Below are 22,157 nucleotides of genomic sequence, written 5' to 3'. Positions count from 1 at the left end.
GGTGGACTAGCTGAACCATGAGGATACTTTTAGCTCTAAATCCTATTATTATATCCTTGAGGTAGTCACTTAATTTCCCTGGGTCCTCAGTTTCCTTGTCTGTGAAATGGAGGGTTGAACTAGATGACCTCCCTGACCCCTTTTAACTCTAGTCATTCCTACTATGATCTTCCAGGCCATCTGTTGACTTTTTGCCAATACTTCCCACCCCACCCCCATCTCCATACTAATTGAGGGTGGGGGATGAGGGTGGTTGTTTCTGGGTTTTTAAATGCTTCTTAGTGATTCATCCCGGAGTTTCATCTTTAGTCTGGAACTCCAAGAACCATTCTCACTCCAAATATTTTTGAACCCCCAGTAACACATTACAGATCTCTGGCCCAAAAAAGCTCGAATGCCCCTCACACTGGGGCTCTATGAGGGAGGAGGCATATAGCAGCTGGCATTAGTTGTCACAGATGGCAGTTATAAATGCCCAATGATTTTCCTGGCATGCAATTGGATGTCTGATGTAGGGGGAGGGGTGAATACTAAATGGGGGGGGGTGAAGGATAAAACAGAATAATAATTCTTCCACCAGGATAAATCCTACATTTCCTTCCAGCCCCAGTGGAGAACCACTCACTTTTCCATAATACATTATTTTTTACAAATTTTTTTTTTTTTTTTTTTTGCAAAATCACATCAACTGGGAATTTGAATTTAGAAGATTAGAAGATCTTGACCCTATTACTTCCTTGCATGAGCAATGGCAAATCACTCCCACTCTTTGGGCTTCAGTTTCTTCATTTGTAAAATCAGGGGCTTGGCCCAGATGATTTTTCATGTCTCTTCCAGGTCCAAGGCCTATGATTTTTTCATACTCCTTTAATTTTGAACACTCGGTGATCAATACAATGAAATCTCACATTTCAAAGATCATCTTCTATATTCTTCAGCAGAATGTAAACTTCTTTGTATGGGATCTATTTTGTTTGTTTGTTTGTTTGTAGCACCAGAGCCCGAAAAGAATCTTGCACTTAAGTGCTGAGAGTATGAGGAGTAGGGAACTTTTTTTTCTGCTAAGGGCCATTTGGATATTTGTAGCAACAAGGAGGCCATACAAAATTATCAACTTAAAGAACCCAAGCAGTGGGAGGTTGTGGTACATAGCTTTTAGCTCATTATCCCCGGTCCTTGCCTTAACAAATGATAGAACCCTCAGGCCTGATGTTTCCCACCTTAAAGATTGATGGTTGATTATCTAGTTTTACACTGGTATGCACTTAATATTTCATTTCCATTTTTTTAATATGTTGTACTTCTTGCTAGAGTGTGGCAATAGGAATGCTGCTCTATTTAATCTTTATATCTCCATTAGTATCTAAAACTAATCTAATCTATATCTCCATTAGTATCTAACGCACTTAATAACTGCTTTAGGTGAAAGAAGATATTGATTCAGTATAAAAAAGATATCGACTCAGCTATACTATTAGATCTCCAATGATAGATCCCCTGTGGTTTTATTTTTTTCTCTTTGTTTTTCCATAATCTTCATTTACAAACATATCTTTTCCTCCTCTCCTTCCCAGAAAGCCATCTCTTAGAACAAAGAATAAAAAGAGAAAGAAAAAAAAAAGTTCAGCAAAACCAACCTACACTTCGGCTTCATCTGGCAATATATGTATGTACCATTCCATACCTAGAGTCTTCCACCTTAGAGATTATTCTATATCATATCTGTGATTTCCACAGAGTAGAATCTATAGTTCATATTCAGTAAATACATACTAGTTGGTTAATGGATAAATAAATGCTTGTTGAGTGAATGAATTATTTCCATGTATTGAAATACCATTTGCATCATAGTCTATTCCCGTTACTCATATATGGAATTACCTGCCACCCCTTCCTAGCCCTGTGATTTATATGTGACACACAAAACATCTTTTAAATAGAGAGTTCAGTTAGAAAGATCATGTGTCCTCTAATTATAGCCCCATCACAAAGCATGTGAATAGATGGTCCCCCATTACATATACAGGAATAAGCCAGGGCAGGGGAAGGAGCCTAGTTGAAGTCTTAAGATCAAACTGTTAGAGCTGAAAGAAACTGTAAATATCTTGTATTCTCTTGAGTATTAAAGCCAGAAGGGATCTCAGAGTCATCCAATAGACAACGTCAGACAGTTCAGTGAAACAGTAGATAGAATGATAGACCTGAAAGCAGGAAAACATAAGTTTGAATCTTGCTTCAGATATATACAGGTTGGGTGACCCTGGCAAGTCACATAACTCCTGAATCATTAGTCTCCTGAAAAATAAAGATAATAACACTTATTTCCCAGGGATATATGGGGCAGTGAGGTGGCCCAGGAGATAAGAGTGCCTCATCTTCCCTGAGTTCAAATCTCATCTCAGATACTTGCTAGTTGTGTGATCCTATTTGCCTCAGTTTCATCATCTGTAAAATGTAAAAGGAGTTGGAAAAGGACATGTTGGGCCACTCCAGTTCCTTGCCAAGAAAACCAGAAATAGGATCACAAAGAATTGGACTTGACTGAAAAACAACTGAACAACAAACTAGGGGTTATTGTGAGGATCAAATGAGATAATATGTGTATAATATTCACTATAGATTCTAGTTGCTCTTTTTCTTCCTCCTCCCACTACTACTAATATAATGACATCCACTAAAACTACAACTACAGCTATAGAGTCAAAATCTTAGAGAGTTAGCCCATCCCCTTCATTTTACAGATCTGCAAAATAATAGAACTACAAGGTTACAAATAAGAGGAAATAACTTGTCCAAACTCATACAACTCATTAATAGTGGAACCAGGACTAGAAGCCAGGTAGTTCTGGATCAGAGCTTATCTCTCTGCTAAATAATTTAGTGCATCACTTTTCCCCTTCTGAAATCTGTAAAATGGGTGTAATAAATAATGTTTGCAATCACCCACCTTTTAATAGTGATGTGAGAATCAAATGAAATAATAGAGGTAAAAGTACCCTATAAATGCATGATTTTCTTTTCATTAGCACTTTCTGATCTATGAATATTTATTTTCTCAGTGACACACATATATGAATGCAATTTACCATTGGGCTATTGTCTAAATTTTCATACATTTTTCATCAGTGGCTGAGTCTCTACAGCCAAAACAAAGAAGAAAAAATTGGGCATTTGCATTGGCTGTCATTGCCAATGGAGAGATTGGCTCTTTTCATGTAATTTAAATGGACCCTTTTTTGAATTGTTGAGTTAATGACCTCAATTTCTCCTTTTGCTTTTGGCTGCTTGGATCCAGATCAAGTTAGCCTGTAGACATAGGGATTTGAAGTTTAAATAGAGATGCTTAGTTTTAAATTGGCAAGTTTGGAGGCTCTTTTTTCTGTCTCTCGCCAATTTCCAGTTCTTCCTTCAAATGTCTTGCCTTGGACCCTTTGGAGTTAGACCCACATAATATCTTTGTGATTCTTTTATTGGGCTGACCTGTAACTCCTTCATACCATCTCATCTTGTGCAATTTTTGCACATATTTTCCCATTGATCCTTTTCAGAGCATCTAGTAATCATTTTTCTTTGATTACTGTTTGCTTTCCAAATCTCTAAGATGTCTATCTTGGTGAATTCCTTTTTCCATTTCAATCTTTCATTTTCCCATCCTTGTTACCAGAAGCCCTGATCCTGTCCACACCCCACCCCAAGTGGTTGTTTAGTTTATGTTGACTGTTTTTTTCTTCTCCCAGCAACTGACAAAAAAAAAGACAGGAAGAGGAGGGGCAAGAGATGTAGGAATGACTTTGGCAAGAGCAATATGTTGCTTGACAGTTTGGAAATACAGCAATATAGTAATTTGTGTTTATGGTATGTGCTCTTTGCTCTGGAACCCTGAGGACATGCTTAAAAATGGACTCAGAGATTATTAGGCAGTTTCTGACTTTTAAAAAAGACCATCACTATCTTGAAATAAGTGAGCTTTGTATAACATTTCCTCAGAGGTCAATAGAGCAGGGCCCTTCTCTGAACATGAAAAAGAAGTATTTGGAGGGAAATGGATTGTATTTTGAAAATGCTTCGTTCTCTCATCCAGTGAAATTGGTCATCTGGGAAATATTAACAGCAATAGCTGATCTCAGCTGCCACAAGGGGATAAAATAAAAAGGACTGGAATAGAATGAAAGAGAAGAAAGAACCCATCAGAATAGCATTTATTCAGTGAATCCCAACATTTACTGGAATGAAATTCATCAGGACATTTTTGTGGTGATTCTTCCAGTAGCCTGGCCCTTCTTCTGAAAGAAAGGGGGGTCTAGCGAGTCTCCATTCAAAGTTCGAACCAAGAAGAATGACTTTATAGTATTTTGGTCTAGAGGATGATGGGAAGATGAGCTTTGCATCTGACTGAAGAGGTCATGATCTCCTTCTTAATCATGGATGGGAAAACCACCAAGGAATTAATACAAGGCTGTAGAAGTATTGTTTTCTACACTCTTCAGATTCTTTAAGACCATGCCTTGCCATGGAGTTAATGTCATTTGCTGAAAAAGGGAGGAGTGAAAGCAGATATTTCCTGTACTTTACAAATGGAGGAACTAAAGTCCACCCTGGGTTAAGTAATTGACTTGAATTTACAAAATTTTTCAGTGACAACCTCTTCTTGACAACTTCCTTGAAAAGGGATGACAAATACCAGATAAAGTTAACCCAGATGATTGTGTCCAGAGATTACTTTTTGAATAATTACCCAACCACTGTTTTCTTAAATGGGTGGAACTTTTAACTTCCCAAGAAAAAATCTTGGGTACCTGTCACTAGCATACCCAATATGGGCTGACTTGCCTTTGAGAAGGATGTTAATGCAGAGCTTAGAGTGTCTAAATTGACAAACATTAATAAAAACCGCATGTTTAGATAGCCTTTTAAAAGCTTTTAAAGCCTTCTAATAAAAACCCTACAAGTTAGGTATTGCAAATATTTTTCACTTTATAAATAAGAAAGGTGAGGTCCAGAGACATCACATAATTTGTCTAAGGTTTTGTAGTTGAGGATTCAAACCTGGATTTTTCTTTCTCAAGTTTAGCTCTCTATTGGTCACCATGCCATAAGCTAACAAGTCTCTTAACCCCTAGAGACCTTCTCTATAAAACAAGGAGTTTGAGCTAGATGATCTTCAGGAATTTCTTGTGATTTGTCTGAAAAATCATGGGAGTCCTCATAAGTCTGACCTTCAATAAAAGAAACCTGCTGAGGGCAGGAAGGAGCCATTGCCTTATTCCCCACAGCACTTGAGGAACAATTTGTACAGATTAGGTACTTGATAAGCTTGTTAGATTGCCTGCCCTTCATGTGAATGACTACACCAAGATGCTGGTAGAGGTGATTGCATCTGCTACAAGTCTTTAGCCTGGGTCACTGCTTGTAGACAGGATAATTCCAGGAACAGATTTTCCCTTTTCTTGACTAATGTAATAATTGCTCACATTTCTTCAATTAATAGTTTACAAAGTGTTTCCCATATAGCCACCCTGTGAGGTAGGTTGTTACTCCATTTTACAGATTGGGAAACAAAGGTTCTAAGAGTTACCCAGCCATAATTTTCAGAGCCAGGATTTGGACCTAGATCTTCATACTCAATGTCCACTTCTTTGTCATGGAATTTAGTAGAAACAGCACTACTATTCCTTCTTTTTCTTTGAACATGGCTGATTACTCTTCTAGGACATCTCTCAAGTCAAGTCAAGGTGTTTTCTGCTGTGTTTCCATTGTATTTGAGTATATGGAGTTAATTCAACTAAACTGTGAATTCCCAAGGCACAGATTTATGTCTTTGATTTTACATAAATATCAATAACATTGCCCCCTGTGACACTTAATTAGGTCCTCTGGTCAGACAAAAGGTTCCCTCAGGTTTCACCTGATCCTGTGATGATGGTTAGCAAGTCCACTTCCTGGTCAGTTTTCTCACCTGTAGAATGTTTATAACAATTTCTAGAAGCTATTTTTAAGGAAAGCACTTTGTAAAGCCTAAAGAATTAGATGAGTATCAGCTCTCTTAGATTATTGGATTTTTGGAAGTAGAACAATAGTGAGTTGTCATCTGAAATGAAAATGACAGCTGATTATATGTAGCCCCTTAGGGTTTGCAAAACAATTTGCATTTATTTTATTTTGATGAAGTTAGGCTCATGCCTGTGAGGAGGACACTTGTATGCCTATTTTATAGATAAAGAAACTAAGGCAAAGGGAAGTAGGGTGACTAAGCTAGGTGACACTAGACCATCTTGCCTCACATTGGATAGTGAACTTTTCTTACATACGCCATGGATTTTTCCCTGTTCCACATTTGCCACCAGAGTCAGAACAAAAGCCAGTTTTTGTAAATACTAATTGAGCTTTATTGTACCCAGAAAGAATAAATGAAAAGACCAAGAGTGAAAATGGAGACACCAAAGACTGCAAGAAGATGATACCTTTTTTTTTTTTTAAAGCCTTGTTTACTTGGGCATATTTCCATAACATTCTCTTGTGAGAGCATAAGTTGAGAGAAAATATAGTGGATCCAGCTGCTAATCTGTCCTGTCATATGGCCCATCCCCAACTTGGGCCATTTGCTATAGAAAAGGAAAGGTGAGATCAGCTGGTTGATTCCGTTTCAACAACAGACGGCTAGATGATTAAAGAGCTATTAATAGCGAGTATTATGGCTTCAAACTGCTTTGATATACTTCTTATTTGATCCTGTACTATAGTCATAGTTTACAAAGCATGTCCCATACAACTTTGTAAGGTAGGTTGCAATGACATTGTCCCATTTTACAGAGTGAAAAGCCAAGGTTTAGATATGTTACACAGCCCAAAGTGGCAGAGCAAAGTTAGTAGAGATAGTACTGCCATTCCATCCTAGCTCAGTTTTATGTAAGTATTATCCCCATTTTACAAACAAGAAAATCAGTGCTCAGAGAAATTCACCAACTTGCCTCGAGTCACAAAACCATGGGTGATAAATCTCAAATTTAAACTCCCAGTCTTGCTTGAAAACCAAGTGTTCTTTTTGCAATCCTGCCTTATTAGGGCCAAATGAGCATATTAATTTTAATTTTAGTTTTTCAATGACTTAAACTTATAATTTTTAAGGAATTAAGCATCTTTTTTTTTTTTTAATTGTCTTCTATTTTAGGACAAGTGACCACCTGCTCCAAATCAATCAGAAGGGAAGATAATTTGAGTATAAATAGCTCTTAAGTGACTGACATCCTTTTCCCTCTTCTTCAGGTTACTCCAGGCAGCAAAGCGGCATTGGCTAATGTATGTATTGGAGACGTTATCTTGGCCATTGATGGAGAAAATGCCAGCAACATGACTCACTTGGAAGCCCAGAATAAAATCAAGAGCTGCGTAGATGACATAACCCTCACAGTTGGCAGGTAAATCCTGGAAACAAGTAGAATTTTCCATGCATTTCACAGCAGTTTTGTAAATTTTAATGCCAATATTCCTTCAACACAATTTTATCTCCTACTATGTGCCAGGTATTGTGATAAAACCTAATACAAAGATTATTTTTAGTTACTCGGCATTTGCTTTCAGAGAACTTATGTCCTAACTAAAAGTGTCTCTTATTGGAGAATAGAGGATGATCCAAGTGCATACATCTGAATTATACAAGGTCCCGTGTGATGGGGACAAAGCAGAGAGCCAAAGTGCTCTGGGAAGACAAGAAATAGAAGAGAATGAGAAGCCATTATGGCATAGGAATCAAACCTCACTTTGATCAACATGGCCTTCAAATGCCCTTCTAACTGAACTTCCTTCATTCTTTCCATCTGTGATACTTGCATTTTGCACGTTTATAGAACTTGTCCTTGGAAGTAAAATTGACAGAATTCAGAGTCCTTTGTCACTTTTTTTGTATAATTATAGTAAACTTGTAATTCTGCTTTATAATTTTATAAGTTTTAAAGAGTAGTTAGGTAGTTAATATAACTTGTCCTCTTTGAACAGAGAATAGATCAGAATTTTAGAAAGATTAAGTAACTTGCCTTTTTAGGGCAAAACAAAAAATTCCCCTTTTAGGAGAAAACAAAGACTCAAAGCCAGGTAGCTTGAGACCAAAGAAAACAAAGACTCAAAGCCAGGTAGCTTGAGACCAAATTCAGGGATATTCTCACTATACCTTACTGCCCTTGACCCTTGTGATCCTAAAAACCACTAATTGTTCTTGGCTTATCAGGGTTACTAGTAAGGCCAGAAGCTTACCCTGGGATAGGGACAATAAATTATAACATGGAATAAATATTGCCCATTACTTTTAGCATTTTCATTAAATTCAGGCATGGTGGTAAATATACTTATAAGGTAGAGAGTGAGAAGAGACTCATGGGAGTTGCGTTTGGGAGAGTAGTTTGTTCCATTTTTTCTGGGAAAGATTTTTTTCCATGTGGAATTTTAGTTGCTGATAGAATCACAAGCTGTAAGAGCTGGAAAGGACCTTAGAGACTAAATGGTCCATTCTCCTCTCCAAGTCTCAACAGAAGTATCCTGCTCAAGTTCATACAATTATGACATGTTTTTCCATACTCTGAAGTCTTATATCATTAATATTAACTTGAAACTGCCTCTGGTTGTCTCATGTGTCTCATATTAGTATTGTCCCTTTCAGCTAGATTGGAAGGTTTTTGAGAAAAGATTTCCTATATTTTCTACAATAGAAATGGGAAAACTTTTCTCTTATTGGAGACCACTGATGGAGAAAGAAAGAAAAAAATCAGTTTAAAATCACAAATGTAAAGAACAACTTAATTTAATTGTGGAGATGAGAGAAAGAAAATTTGTCTAAGAAGAGAGAGGGAAATGGATTTCACCAATTCCTTCCTTCCTTCCTTCCTTTCTTCTTTCCTTCCTTCCTTCCTTCCTTCGTTCCTTCCTTCCTTCCTTCTTTCCTTCATTGGGTTTGTGCCCAGGGTTACACAGCTAGTAAGTGAGGCTGGATTTGAACTCAGGTCCTCCTAACTCTAGGGTCTGTGCTTTATCCATTGTGTTACCTAGCTGCCCTGATTTTACCAGTTTCTAAAATTAAGATCAGGCATATTCTAAAGTGATAAAGAAAGAAAAAAGTAACCCATAGGTGCTATTTTTATAATGGTGAAGCAATGGAAATCAAGGAAGTGCCCATCAATTAGGGAATAGCTGAACAAGTTATAGGCTATGAATGTTCAGGAATGTTATTGGGCTATAAAAAATGACGGGGACTTTCAGAGAAATCTAAGCAGACTTGTATGAACTGATATAGAGTAAAGTAAGCAGAAATAGAACAACTTGATAATAAAAAGACAAAAAACTTTGAAAGATCTAGCAACTCAGGTCCGCACAATAACCAACCCTGATTTAAGATTTTCAAGATAGAACATAATACTCACCTCCAGCTAGAGAGGTGAAAGACTCAAAGTGCACATTGAGACTTTGTTTTTGAATATGACTAATTCAGAATTTTGTTTCTCTTGACTATGCATATTTGTAATAGATTTTGTGGTTATTGTTATTTTCTTTCTTTATCAATAGGGTTTTGGGGAATGGAGGTGAGACAGGAAAAGATAGATCTTCATTTGAAAAAAAATTTTTTAATTTAAAAAATGAAGACCAAGGAATATAAAGCCAATTCAGCTGATGATATAAATAATAAAAATATAATTCAATTCTATGTAAGTTGATTTTATAAAGTGCTTTAGAGTTTGCAAAGCATTTTATACATTATTATATGACTGGTCTTCACAATAGTCCTATGAGATAAGTACTAGAAATATTATTATCTCCATTTTGCAGATTAGGAAATCAGTCCACAGAGAGAGTAAAGGTTCAAGTCAACCAACTAGTGATTGTCAGAGATTGGTGTTTGAATGGAAGCTTTTTCTGACTTCAAGTCTATAACTCTTTCTACCATACAACAGCTATCTCTTGTGTTAAACTTAAGAGAGAAGCAGAGTGAAATGGAAAACATAAGATAAGGTGGACACCACTAAGAAGTTGTGGTTAGATAGGCAGATACAAACAAAACAGATGAAGAGATCTTTGGAAACAAATTTTTTAAAGTTTATTTAATTTTTAAAAATTTTAAGTCACTGCCAAATAATTTAATTCCTACATAAAGTACAAGACCATAAGTATTTAGGAAATCTTCACATTCTCTTTGGTAATAAATGCTAATAAAATAAAATAAATTAAATAATAAATATAATAAAATAAATTTAATTTAATTTAAATTGAATAAAAATAAAGTTCTGTTGCTGGGAGATTAATGCTTTATGTAGATGGTTTGTTTTCATAGCCCATCATCATTTTGGCCTTTTTTTTTTTTTTTAAGGATATCGATACTTTTAAGATTTCTAAGGCTACCATTTAGACAAATAAGCATCTGCCCACTCAAAATTCTACAACAGTGTTACATTTTTGCAACTACAGGCATTAATAAACTGTTTATTACCTCCTGCTACTTGTTTCAAAAGTTAAATGAGATTAGGCTGAGTCAATCTGATCCATAAACCATAGTGTTCCTTCTTATAAATAGTATTAACTATGTAGCACTAGACAGAAAATATTTACTCATGCATTCATCTAATAAGCATATATTATGAAGCGCCTTAGGTCAAATACTTCTTGATAAATTGTCCTTACAATAATTAGTTACGTGTTTTAAAGGCCAGCTTTGGAATTGATGCTTTGTTTTTGCCATGATTAAAATTTAACCTCTCTGTGTGACCTTGGACAAGTCACTTTACTTCTGTAAAATGGGGATAATAACAGTAGCCACATTGCAGAATTGTTGTGAGGATCAAATGAGATGATGTTTGTAAAGCATTTAGCACAGTACTTGGTAGTAGGTGCTAGATAAATACTTATTACCTGTCCCTTATCTGTTTCTGTCTCTCACTTATAAATTTATTTCTCTTTACTATTTTTAGTCCCCGCTTTTTATTCACCCTGTGGTTAAAATTATTGTTTATTGCAGGAGTGAACATAAAATCTGGTCTCCCCTCGTGACGGAGGAAGGGAAACGCCATCCATACAAAATGAATTTAGCTTCTGAACCCCAAGTAAGTAGCAATTCTTCATCACTCCCCAGTCTCTTTTCCATATTTTCAAAGCAATTCAATGCAATAAATATTTATTAGGTATCTACCAAGTACACAGTTCACTTATGAATGAAGAATACAAAGGTGAAATCAAAATTGTCCCCATCTTTAAGGAATTTATATCCTATTGTTTACAATCTGACTACATTCTGGTTCTGCAGGGATACTGAGATAAGTGATGTTCCTAGACTTTTTCTTATAAGAATATCACCCAGGGGCAATCTGGTGTTTTGTCTTGTTCTTCCATTTTGGAAACTGAGGACTCATAGATTTGTTAAACCTGTAAAAGACCAAGGAAAAAAGTATCTCATTTTTACAACCAGCTCATTTTATAGATACAGAATCAGAAGCCCAGAAAAAGCAAGGAAGTTGGCAGAAGTCCCACAGCAAGGTAGTATCAGAGCAGAGAATAGACCTCAGCTTCAGAATTTTTGCCTTTGTAACCCCTGTGTTAGTAATGCATGGAAAGTAGCAAAAGTGACTGTGGGACTGACTAGAAATAAGTAGAAATAAGAATGGAAAAAAATTAGAGAGATACATATCTATATCTATGTGTGTGTGTGTGTGTGTGTGTGTGTGTGTGTGTATGTGTATGACAGAAATGACCGACACATGCAAAACATGGAGAGGTTTAAGTATAGGTTACATAGAAACTTTATTCATTGTTTCCTAGGGAGGTTAATGAACATAGCCCCATTAAAGGACAGTTCAATATGAACTAGATTTCAGGTAAATGATTCGGGGGGGGGGGGGGGGAATGGCTTACATTTATATAGCATTTAAAGGTTTTTCAAAGAGATTTCAGCTGAAACAAACTGAGGCAAGTGGGAAATTGAGGCTAAGAAAAATTAAGTAACTTTCATATAATATTACATTTTCTCAAACATTTATTTCCTAAGTCCTGATTCAGTGCTTGTTCCATACCATGGGCCAAAGGCTCAGGACTTTTACAAAAGTCATAAGGGTAGATTTCTAAATATCTCATTATTTTATATATTTGAACTGGAAGGGACCTTAGAGTGAGTCATCTGGTCCCACCCCTTCATTTAATAGCCCTTTGTAAGGTCACATGGGTGGTAAGTGACGGTTCAGGGCCTTGAACTACCTCCTTTGGCTCTGAACCCTACCTCTTTTTCCTGGGCCATCTGTTTCATTATGGCTTAATTAATCCCTTAGTAAAAATGAAATAAAAAAAAAAAAGAAAAGAAAACAGACCTTAAAATGAATCCATTTAAAAGCTAGTAGCCTGTTATGTCCATATTCTATAGGTAAACACCAAAACTTGTGTTTCATCTTATAAGACCTTATAATATCTTGTACATTTTTACAGCCTCCATTCCTTTCTCTTGGAGATTATTTGTTGTTTGGCTTGGTTCTCCTGTCTTTTAGAGCAGATGTCAGCTCAGGACAGTGGAGATGTCTGGGATAATGATCATGCCATCTATCTTTAATCACATTTCTAATTATTATTCCTAATTTTTTTTTTTTTTTGTTCATGAGAATCTTGAATGAAGAACCCATATATTTGTTATGGGCAAATATTTGTCTTTCTGGTGAGCCACTAAAAGTCTTAGGTAATATCTGGAAAGAGCCATAGTTAATATTGGCAAATGTCAACAAGGTTATTACAGACTTTTTGAAGAAAGTGCTCTGTTCTTCAGGGAGGATTTGTGAAAGCTAATTTGCAAATTTGTTAGGTCTAATTTTAAAGATTATAAAATTTTGTTTAATGGTGGTAAATATCTCATCTAGTTCTTAGCAGTGAGTCAAAGTATTAATGAGAAGCAAGATGCCATTCTCTTTTCTTAATCAGGTCCTTATTAGTCATGTTAACCTTGCTTTAAGCACTAAATTCATTCCTGAAAGGCACCTTGAGGAAAATGAATATTATTCAGTATCAGATTTTCCCTTTGATTTGCATTCTTTAGGAAATGATTTCCTACAAGAACAAAAATTAGCTCCAGCAAGTAATAAATATTGCATTTGCCAAATTCAATTTAAGGGTCATTCTACTTCTTTAATTTCCTTCTCTGACACAAATGCTATAAGAAAAATTAGGGGCTTTCTGGGCTAGTGCATAAGGGATTTGGTATCTCCAACTCACATAGATTGTGTGATTTTGAGCAAGTCAGCTCATTACTATGGCTCAGTAGATAGAGCGCTCTTTCTGGAGTCAAAACACCTGATTCTGAAACTTAAAACTTTCAGGTAATCACTTCACCTCTAATCTATACAATGATTGGACTTGATGATGTCTGAGATCTCCTTTAGCTCTCTGCTGCTACAAATGCTCAAGCCTCAGTTTCTTCATCTATAAAATGGGGATAATCACTTCATGGAACTGTGTCCAATTATAATGTATTTGTAAAATATTTTGCAAATTCTAAAATATTATACGTAGTTATTATGTGCATGCTAGCTAGCCAAGACTGCCTAGTCTTTAAAGCATACTGGAGTTTAGGGATTCTGGCTAATATCATACAATCCAGATCTCTGATTTTATTAGTGTGGGGAATTTCCATGGCCTCTGAGGATGATCAACTCCAGAGTTGCCTGAGAGACTAAGAGCTTATATATGGCCCCACAGCTAGTATGGAACAGGAGCAGCACTGGGAATCCCAGTGCTGACCTCATGGCTCGCTTTCTCCACCTTAGGACCACACTGCCTTTCTCTAATCAAATAGAAAGCCTTACTAGATCATATAACATGGAAGTATTCTATGCTATTTATTTAGCACCCCTAAAATCTTCTGCTTAAACAACTCAATGATGTAAGTTTCAGTACTTTAAATTATTATTATACTTCTTCATTTGTTAAATGAGGGAGGTAGGATACATGATTCTTCCATCTCTAAATCTATGAACCAATGAGTATCCACAACAGACAAAAGATATTCTATATGCTATTTTCTAACTTAAAGAATTTCTTTTAATTCAAGTACTTACTTGTCATGCTATACTTCCCTTAGTTCTTAACTTTACAAAATCCCCTTCCAACTATTAAAAAAAAAGTTTAAGTGAGATCAGAGTCTATACATAATAAAGTAGTCTGGATAGGGACCTGTTATTTTATATATTTCTAACCAACACCCCAGCTTATCTGAAATGAGAGTCGTTTTATTTCCTTGTCATTGTTGAGTTTCCTTGGAGACTTATAAATAGAAAGCCCAAACAATTACATCATCCCTGATGTAAAAGTTAGCCCTGGGATGTTCCTGAATTCTGGGAAGGGCAATGCACACATCAGTAGACAGATACTCCTTTTATATGTGAAACAGACACATTCCTGCCATACTGGACTAATTTCACAATGTGAAATTTGAGACATCAGCCTCTATATCCCACTGACTTCCATTATGATTGTGAGTGTGTTCCTAGGGGGGAAATGTTGGCTCTAGGACAAATGAGAGCTGTCCTTCAACCCCATGCATCCTGCTGTGCTGTTGGGGGTCAAGATGAAAAGGGGAAGGAAGGAAAAATTAAAGGGGAAAGGAGGTTTGCCATGGAGGGATTGGAATTGCATTCTGTGTAAGAAATAAACAAAACTCTCCACTCACCTGGCTGCAGCTTTGTAAATAAATGCTAGTGTAAAGAATGAGGGGAAGGCAGAGCTGTAGGGCCCCTAGTGCTGCTAGAAATGAGCACAAATGCTCTTATCAATCACCGGATCCACAACCCAGTAGGATTTCAGTCAATACACAAGTATTTAATAAGTGCTTACTATGTGCTAGACACTGCTAAGCATGGGGCAATTTAAAGAAAAGTAATGAATTTTTGTCCTCAAGGAGCTTTCACACAAATCTGAATAATGAAAGGTTTAAATTTTATATTAAAGAAAAGGAGTTTTGTTACTTTCATAGGAACATCGACAAAACTAAACTAGGTCAAAATGCTTTTTTGTTGTTTTTTGCCAAAGAGAGGTCTTTTGCATTTATTTAAATAGGGAAGGTCCCATTCCCCTAAAACAGGTAGGCTGATGAAGTACTTTTCTGGCTGAGTATATATATATATATATATATATATATATATATATATATATATATTAATATAGTAATCAAAATGAAATTAGGTTTTAGGTATGTTAAGAAGGAATCTTTTTCTTTAGGATTAGGGGATTTGATCCATGTTTCAGAGCACCAGATCCCACACAATCTAATTCTAGACTAGCACGGTGGGACTCGTCATTATCATTCAGATCTTCCTTTGATGTGGTCTTCAGGTTCTCAGAAACAGGCTCAGGGAGCTCCTGGCTACAATGAGCCAAACAGACCTGGGAAGGAAAGGGAGATAACAGTGAGGGGGAAAGATACTAAGTAGGGAAGCCAACAGAGCCCAAATACTTTCCACTTTTCAGAAACTTGCCTCCCTTTCCCTATGAACCTCCTAAAAGAGGGTTAGCTCAGACAGTTCTCCAACAGCACTAACCTCACCTCAATACTATTTCTTCAAAGTCTAATCCAGATGTGGGCCATTTCCAAAAGTGCTTTTTAGGGGGAGTAGGGCAAAGTTAGCAGCTGTTGCTTCTGCACTGATCTGATGACACTCTTGAATCATCTCTGCCTAGTTTGATGTATAATGAGGCTTTTTTAGTTACTGAGAAGAAGGCAGTAGGCTCAGAAAAGATAGTGGTGGTTGCAATGTTTGTTGTTTATCTAGGTGCTCAATGAATGGGTGAATGTGGATTAGCTCCTGGTCATTTTTTTCTGGGCACTATGCTTGCCTTTAGGTGGATAGTAGTGCCTCTAAGGCAGTTTAGATATAGTAGATAATTATAATCCAGGTGTAAGTGGATTGGTGATTTAAAACAGGAATCTCAAACTCTCAGAGTGTTAGGCTAGCTACAATTCCTCCCCTTAATTCCCCAAAGAATATTATAAACACTTTATGAAAATGAGTAAGTAGGTAGGCAAGTCTTTATAGAAAAGAAACTAATTTAGATAGTAAAAATAGACTGATGTGATACCTTTATTCTTTTTTTTAATTTTATTTTATTTTAATTTTTTTTATTAATTTTATAATTATAACTTTTTTTTGACAGTACATATGCATAGGTAATTTTTTTTTTTTTTACAACATTATCCCTTGTACTCCCTTCTGTTCCGAATTTTTCCCCTCCTTCCCTCCACCCCCTCCCCTAGATGGCAGACATTCCCATACATATTAAATATCTTATAGTATATATGGGCAGAACTGAATTTTGTTGTTGTTGTTGTTGCAAAGGAAGAATTGTATTCGGAAGGTAAAAATAATCTGGGAAGAAAAACAAAAACAACAACAACAACAACAAAATACTCACAGTTTACACTCATTTCCCAGTGTTCCTTTTCTGGGTGTAGCTGATTCTGTTCATTATTGATCAATTGGAATTAGATTAGCTCTTCTCTATGTCGAAGATATCCACTTCCATCAGAATACATCCTCATACAGTATCATTGTTGAAGTGTACAGTGATCTTCTGGTTCTGCTCGTTTCACTCAGCATCAGTTGATGTAAGTCTCTTCAAGCTTCTCTGTATTCCTCCTGTTGGTCATTTCTTACAGAACAATAATATTCCATAACATTCATATACCATAATTTACCCAACCATTCTCCAATTGATGGGCATCCATTCATTTTCCAGTTTCTAGCCACTACAAAAAGGGCTGCCACAAACATTTTGGCACATACAGGTCCCTTTCCCTTCTTTAGTATTTCCTTGGGATATAAAGCCCAGGAGTAGCACTGCTGGGTCAAAGGATATGCACATTTTTGATAACTTTTTGGGCATAATTCCAGATTGCTCTCCAGAATGGTTGGATTCTTTCACAACTCCACCAACAATGCATCAGTGTCCCAGTTTTCCCACAGCCCCTCCAACATTCATCGTTATTTGTTCCTGTCATCTTAGCCAATCTGACAGGTGTGTAATGATATCTCAGAGTTGTCTTAATTTGCATTTCTCTGATCAATAGTGATTTGGAACACTCTTTCATATGAGTGGAAATAGTTTTAATTTTATCATCTGAAAATTGTCTGTTCATATCCTTTGACCATTTATCAATTGGAGAATGGCTTGATTTCTTATAAATTAAAGTCAATTCTCTGTATATTATGGAGATGAGGCCTTTATCAGAACCTTTAACTGTAAAAATGTTTTCCCAATTTGTTACTTCTCTTCTAATCTTGTTTGCATTAGTTTTGCTGGTACAAAAGCTTTTTAATTTGATGTAATCAAAATTTTCTATTTTGTGATCAATAATGATCTCTAGTTCTCCTTTGGACACAAATTCCTTCCTCCTCCACAAGTCTGAGAGGTAAATTATCCTATGTTCCTCTAATTTATTTATGATCTCGTTCTTTATGCCTAAATCTTAGACCCATTTTGATCTTATCTTAGTATGTGGTGTTAAATGTGGGTCCATGCCTAGTTTTTGCTATGATGTGATGCCTTTATAACAAACACATGACTTGAATTTGAGGCCCTTTCTTAGAACACATAGGATATAGTCTAAGTGCTTGCTTAGTTTCTTTCTAGGAAAATGTAGTCTTCATTGCAATAAGAAATATACATTTGCATAAATATAAACAATCTAAATAATAATAGCCAACATTTATTTAGCACTTTAAGATATACAAATACATACATAAACACTTTATAGGTGCTTTTTATTTTATTATTTTATTTTATTCATACTTTATTTATACTTTATAAATTTTCTCATTCTCTCTATGAAATATTTCAAAATGAAAGATTGTTAATAGTCAGAATCATAGAATTTTCAGCTAGAGAGATTTGTTGATTTAACCTTATTTTTTTTAGAAGAAACTGAAGCCCAAATTGAAGTGACTCTCCTTTGGGCTCATCTAGATAGTAAATAATATAATTGGGGTTTGACCCTAGCTTTTTGTATTCCCAAGTGGCCAGGTGTCACAGTGGACAGAGTGCTAGACATGAAGTCAGGGAGACTCATCTTTGTGAGTTCAAATCTGGCCTCAAGATACTTACTAGCTATGCGATCTTAGGCAAGTCACTTATCCCTGTTTGTCTTAGTTTCCTCATCATCTGTAAAATGACCTGAAAAAGGAAAGGGAAACTAATCCAGAATCTTTGGCAAGAAAACCCAAAATTATGCCATGGTAGCAGCCCACCACTGGGACTGTCCAGCTGGATAGAAACTGCCAATCAATAAGTAACATTTATTAATTATATATCAGGCTAATGATCACAACATGTCTTTAAGGTAGGTACTATTATTCCTCCCATTTTACAGATAAGGGAACTGAGACACGTTAAATGACTTGCCTAGAATCATACAGCTTGTAATTGTCCAAGGCAGGATTAGAACTCCTTAATTCCAGGTCCAGTGTTCTTTTCACTGTACCACTTAGCTGCTTCCACATGTCTTGAACATAGCCCCTCCCACTTCTGCCTCCTGGGATCCATGGTTCCCTCAAGGTTTAGTTCAGGTGCCACTTCCTACTTCTTGCCCTGCTGCCACTGCTGTACAACCAGACTGTCTGTGTTGGCTGGTTGGTTCCCCTCATCTCTTGCATTAGAAATGGTATTGGGTAAGCATTGCCATTGCTTCTGGAAAAAGCATGCATTTGATTGTCCTCTGGTTCCTTTCATCATACCTGTGACTTCTTAGACCAAAACTCCCTTGCCTAGCCACCCATTCCATATATATATATATATATATATATATATATATATATATATATATATATATATATATATATATGTATATATATATATATGTATATATGTATATATATACACTTTATATGTTTATATTATATTTTATATATAAAATTATTTTTATTTTGTATATATTTTATGTATAGTTTTTATTTTTTCTTCTATTAGAATATAAGCCCCTTGAGGGTAAGGACTTCCTTTGTATTTGAATCCTCAGTGCTAGATACAGTGTAATAAATGCTTTTTTCCTTTCTTCACACCTTCACTCCCCACCCTCAGCAGTTAGTATTTCCTCTCTCCTTAAAGCTGCCTTACATTTATTTATCTGTATACATTTTATATCCTGCCAGTAGAAGTGAAAGACGTTCTTTATAAACTTAAATGTAGCACAGTGCCAGACACAAAGTGACTATATTTCTTGGTCCCTATGATTTCATCATCCTATATTCCTCTTCTGTAATACTTACCCCTTTAATTTCCATCTAATTATCCTCTTGGCTTTCTCAATAAGTATCCAAGTTTTAGGATTATAGAATCACTATATTTGCTGGAAGAATATGAATCTTAAATTTAGAACCTTAAGGATCCTTTATTAAAACTTTTCATTTTCAAAACATATGCATAGATAATTTTCAACATTCACCCGTGCAGAGAACCTTGTGTTCCAAATCTTTTTTTCTTTCCCTTCTCCCTCCTCTCCCCCCTCTTCCTCCCCCTCCCTTCCCTTGGATGGCAAGTAATGCAAAACATGTTAAGCATGTGCAATTCTTCTATACATATTTCCACAATTATCGTGCTGCACAAGAAAAATCAGATCAAACCTAGCACTTCAATTTACAACCAAAGAAACAGACCCAGTAATGTGTCTCAGTTTATACAGATAAGAAGAGAGAAGGCCGCCAGGATTTGATTACAGATCATCTGATTTCAGATCTAGCATTCTTCCCTTTGTACTACCCGGCTTCCTTGGGTATTCTGAAGTTGCTTCTTTCTTTGTTATCTAACCCAACTTTTTTAGCTTATCTCCTCCCAGCTAATTTATCTTAGCCTTTTATCATACCTTGTTCTGAATGGACTGCTGGAATTTCAAGTCTTACACTCCTCCTGGCACCCTAAATCCCCATGGAATGCACTAGTAGACAATGCTGTTGTATTTCAAACCAACATATTTAATTCTAACAGCCCAAAGTACTTTCTTGATATTTACTACCCAGTAGAAGGATTTTACTAGGACCCTGGGGGAAGAAATAAAAGAGAAATGAAATTAGAGAGGAGTGTAAAAGCCTAATTATTATGTGAAACTGTGTCAAGTTCCTAGAGGAAGAAGAGGTGGTCCTGGATGATCTCCCAGCACTAACGGTTCACAATTCTATGAATAGCTTCTTGGGAACAACTGTATTTATAGTTTCCTACACTTAAGATGATTTGTACCCAGCCATGCGGTGTGTTTTTTGAGTTTCACTCAATCAACTATCATTTATTTAAGCAATGATTAAAGGCAGAAAGCAGGTTAGGCACTGGGTATATACAAATACAAAAGAGAGACAATCTCTGCTCTCAATGAACTTAGATTTTGTCATGAGTTTTCCTTCAAATTATAGTCATCCCTGCCATCAAAGCAACTTTTTTTTATTAACTAGTTTTTATTGTTAATTAGATGGTACTGTAAAGAATTATAGAAAGAAATACAAGACCCGTTTTAGAAGATATGACCAATATCTCAAATTTGTCTCTTTCTTTCTATTTTTACTGTCATCATTTTAATGAAGCCTCCTCACTGGTTTTCCCATCTCTAAACTCTTGGATTTCCAGTCTATCCTTCACACATCTTATCTTCCTTATTGCTTAATTCTAATCAGTTAATCAACAGTGACCTACTAATTCCCAGACATTAGTTAGGTATTTGGTCATAGAATCATTAATTTAGAGCTGCAAGGAAGTTCCCCTACTCCAACTCCTTCTTTTTAGAAGAAGAAACTCCAGTCTAGTGAAGTTAAATGGATTACTCAGCTAATAAATCCCGGAGTGGGGACTTGTATCAATTTTCAAAACCTTTCAGTGGCTACCTAATGCTCAGACTCTTTGCATGGTCTCAAAGACCCTCCATTAACTGTTAATACCTACCTTTCCAACTTTACCTATTTTTACCTTGGCCTGTGTTGTAGCCAAATGGGACTACCTTCTGTCCTTTTAATACTCCCTTGTTTTCTAATCTTTGTTCATGCTGTTTTCTGTCTCTAGAATGGTCTTTCCTTTTCCCTTGTAGAATCCTTACCTTGCCATCCTTTCAACCTGCTTCAAACTCTATGTAAAATCTCTGATTGCCCCTTTTCTTTAAAAAAGTCTATGTATTATATGTATATGTATATATACATATATGCATATATGCACATATATTTTATTTTTAAATATTTAAATGTTTTAAAATAGGTGTGTATATATATATATAAATATATGTGTTTATATATAAATATAAAATATGTGTATATAAATATAAAATTCATGTGCATATATAAATATAATTATATATACAATATTAAAATATATACACATGTATATTTTATTTTTAGTAAAGTAGCTGGGGTTAAGTGACTTGCCCTTAGACACACAGCTAGTAAGTATTAAGTGTCTGAGGTCACATTTGAACTCAGGTCCTCCTGACTTCGGGAGTGTTCAGTGCTCCATCCACTGCCATAACTCGATCCCCAATTGTCCTTCTTGATGCTCAGTGAATTTGTGTCAAATTAAATGGAGAATTTATCTTTGCCTCTCCCTTGTACTTCTGTTAAATTCCCTCAGGTATTTCCTCATAGAATGTAATCTAATGGAGGAAGAGACTTTTATTTTGATTTTGCATCCTCCTTATTTTGGTGTTTAGCATATAAGAGAAGCTTACTTGATGGCCACAGATCTTCCTGGAGAGGGGAATGAGCTGATCTCTGAGCCAGGAAGTTCTGAGTTCAAATTCTTTGGTTATGATTTGGTTAAGGAAAGTACTGAATTTCTCAGTGGCCCAGGCAAAACTAAGTTGTGTAGCAGGTATTAATCTTGGTAGAGGGAATTTTTTCCCTGGGAATTCTTGGTAGAAATGAAATCACAATCCAGTCTCCTTCCCCAATCCAAGTTTATTGACTAATTGATAGGAATAGAAAATTAGCCTGACAGCAAAAGTGAACAACTGCTTTCTGTTAGGGGCTACCCTGAGTCACCATCTCCATTAAGATTTTAGATGTGGACTTTCATTTCCTATTAATAGGATGAATTATGCTTTTTTCCTATATTAGACATGTAAAAAAAACTAAGAAAAATAAAATGAAAAAAAATAGTATGTTTTGATAGGATGAATTATGTTTATAGTTTTC

General features: G+C 35.8%; 1 protein-coding gene across 1 annotated transcript in view; it reads left to right on the top strand.

Annotated features, from left to right (window-relative positions):
• The window catches only part of PDLIM1 (PDZ and LIM domain 1), a 48,662-nt gene that overhangs the window by 1,263 nt on the left and 25,242 nt on the right, over nucleotides 1-22,157 (top strand). Inside the window, exons 2-3 of the mRNA XM_074295927.1 lie at nucleotides 7,264-7,415; nucleotides 10,994-11,078. Of these exons, the coding sequence (XP_074152028.1) occupies nucleotides 7,264-7,415; nucleotides 10,994-11,078 (237 nt within the window). The remainder of the gene's footprint in view (nucleotides 1-7,263; nucleotides 7,416-10,993; nucleotides 11,079-22,157) is intronic.

The sequence above is a fragment of the Sminthopsis crassicaudata genome, chromosome 2, assembly GCF_048593235.1.
Source record: "Sminthopsis crassicaudata isolate SCR6 chromosome 2, ASM4859323v1, whole genome shotgun sequence".
Classification (NCBI taxonomy): Eukaryota; Metazoa; Chordata; class Mammalia; order Dasyuromorphia; family Dasyuridae; genus Sminthopsis; species Sminthopsis crassicaudata.
Note: the sequence above shows the minus strand (reverse complement) of the source record. Positions and strands in the feature narration are given on the sequence as shown.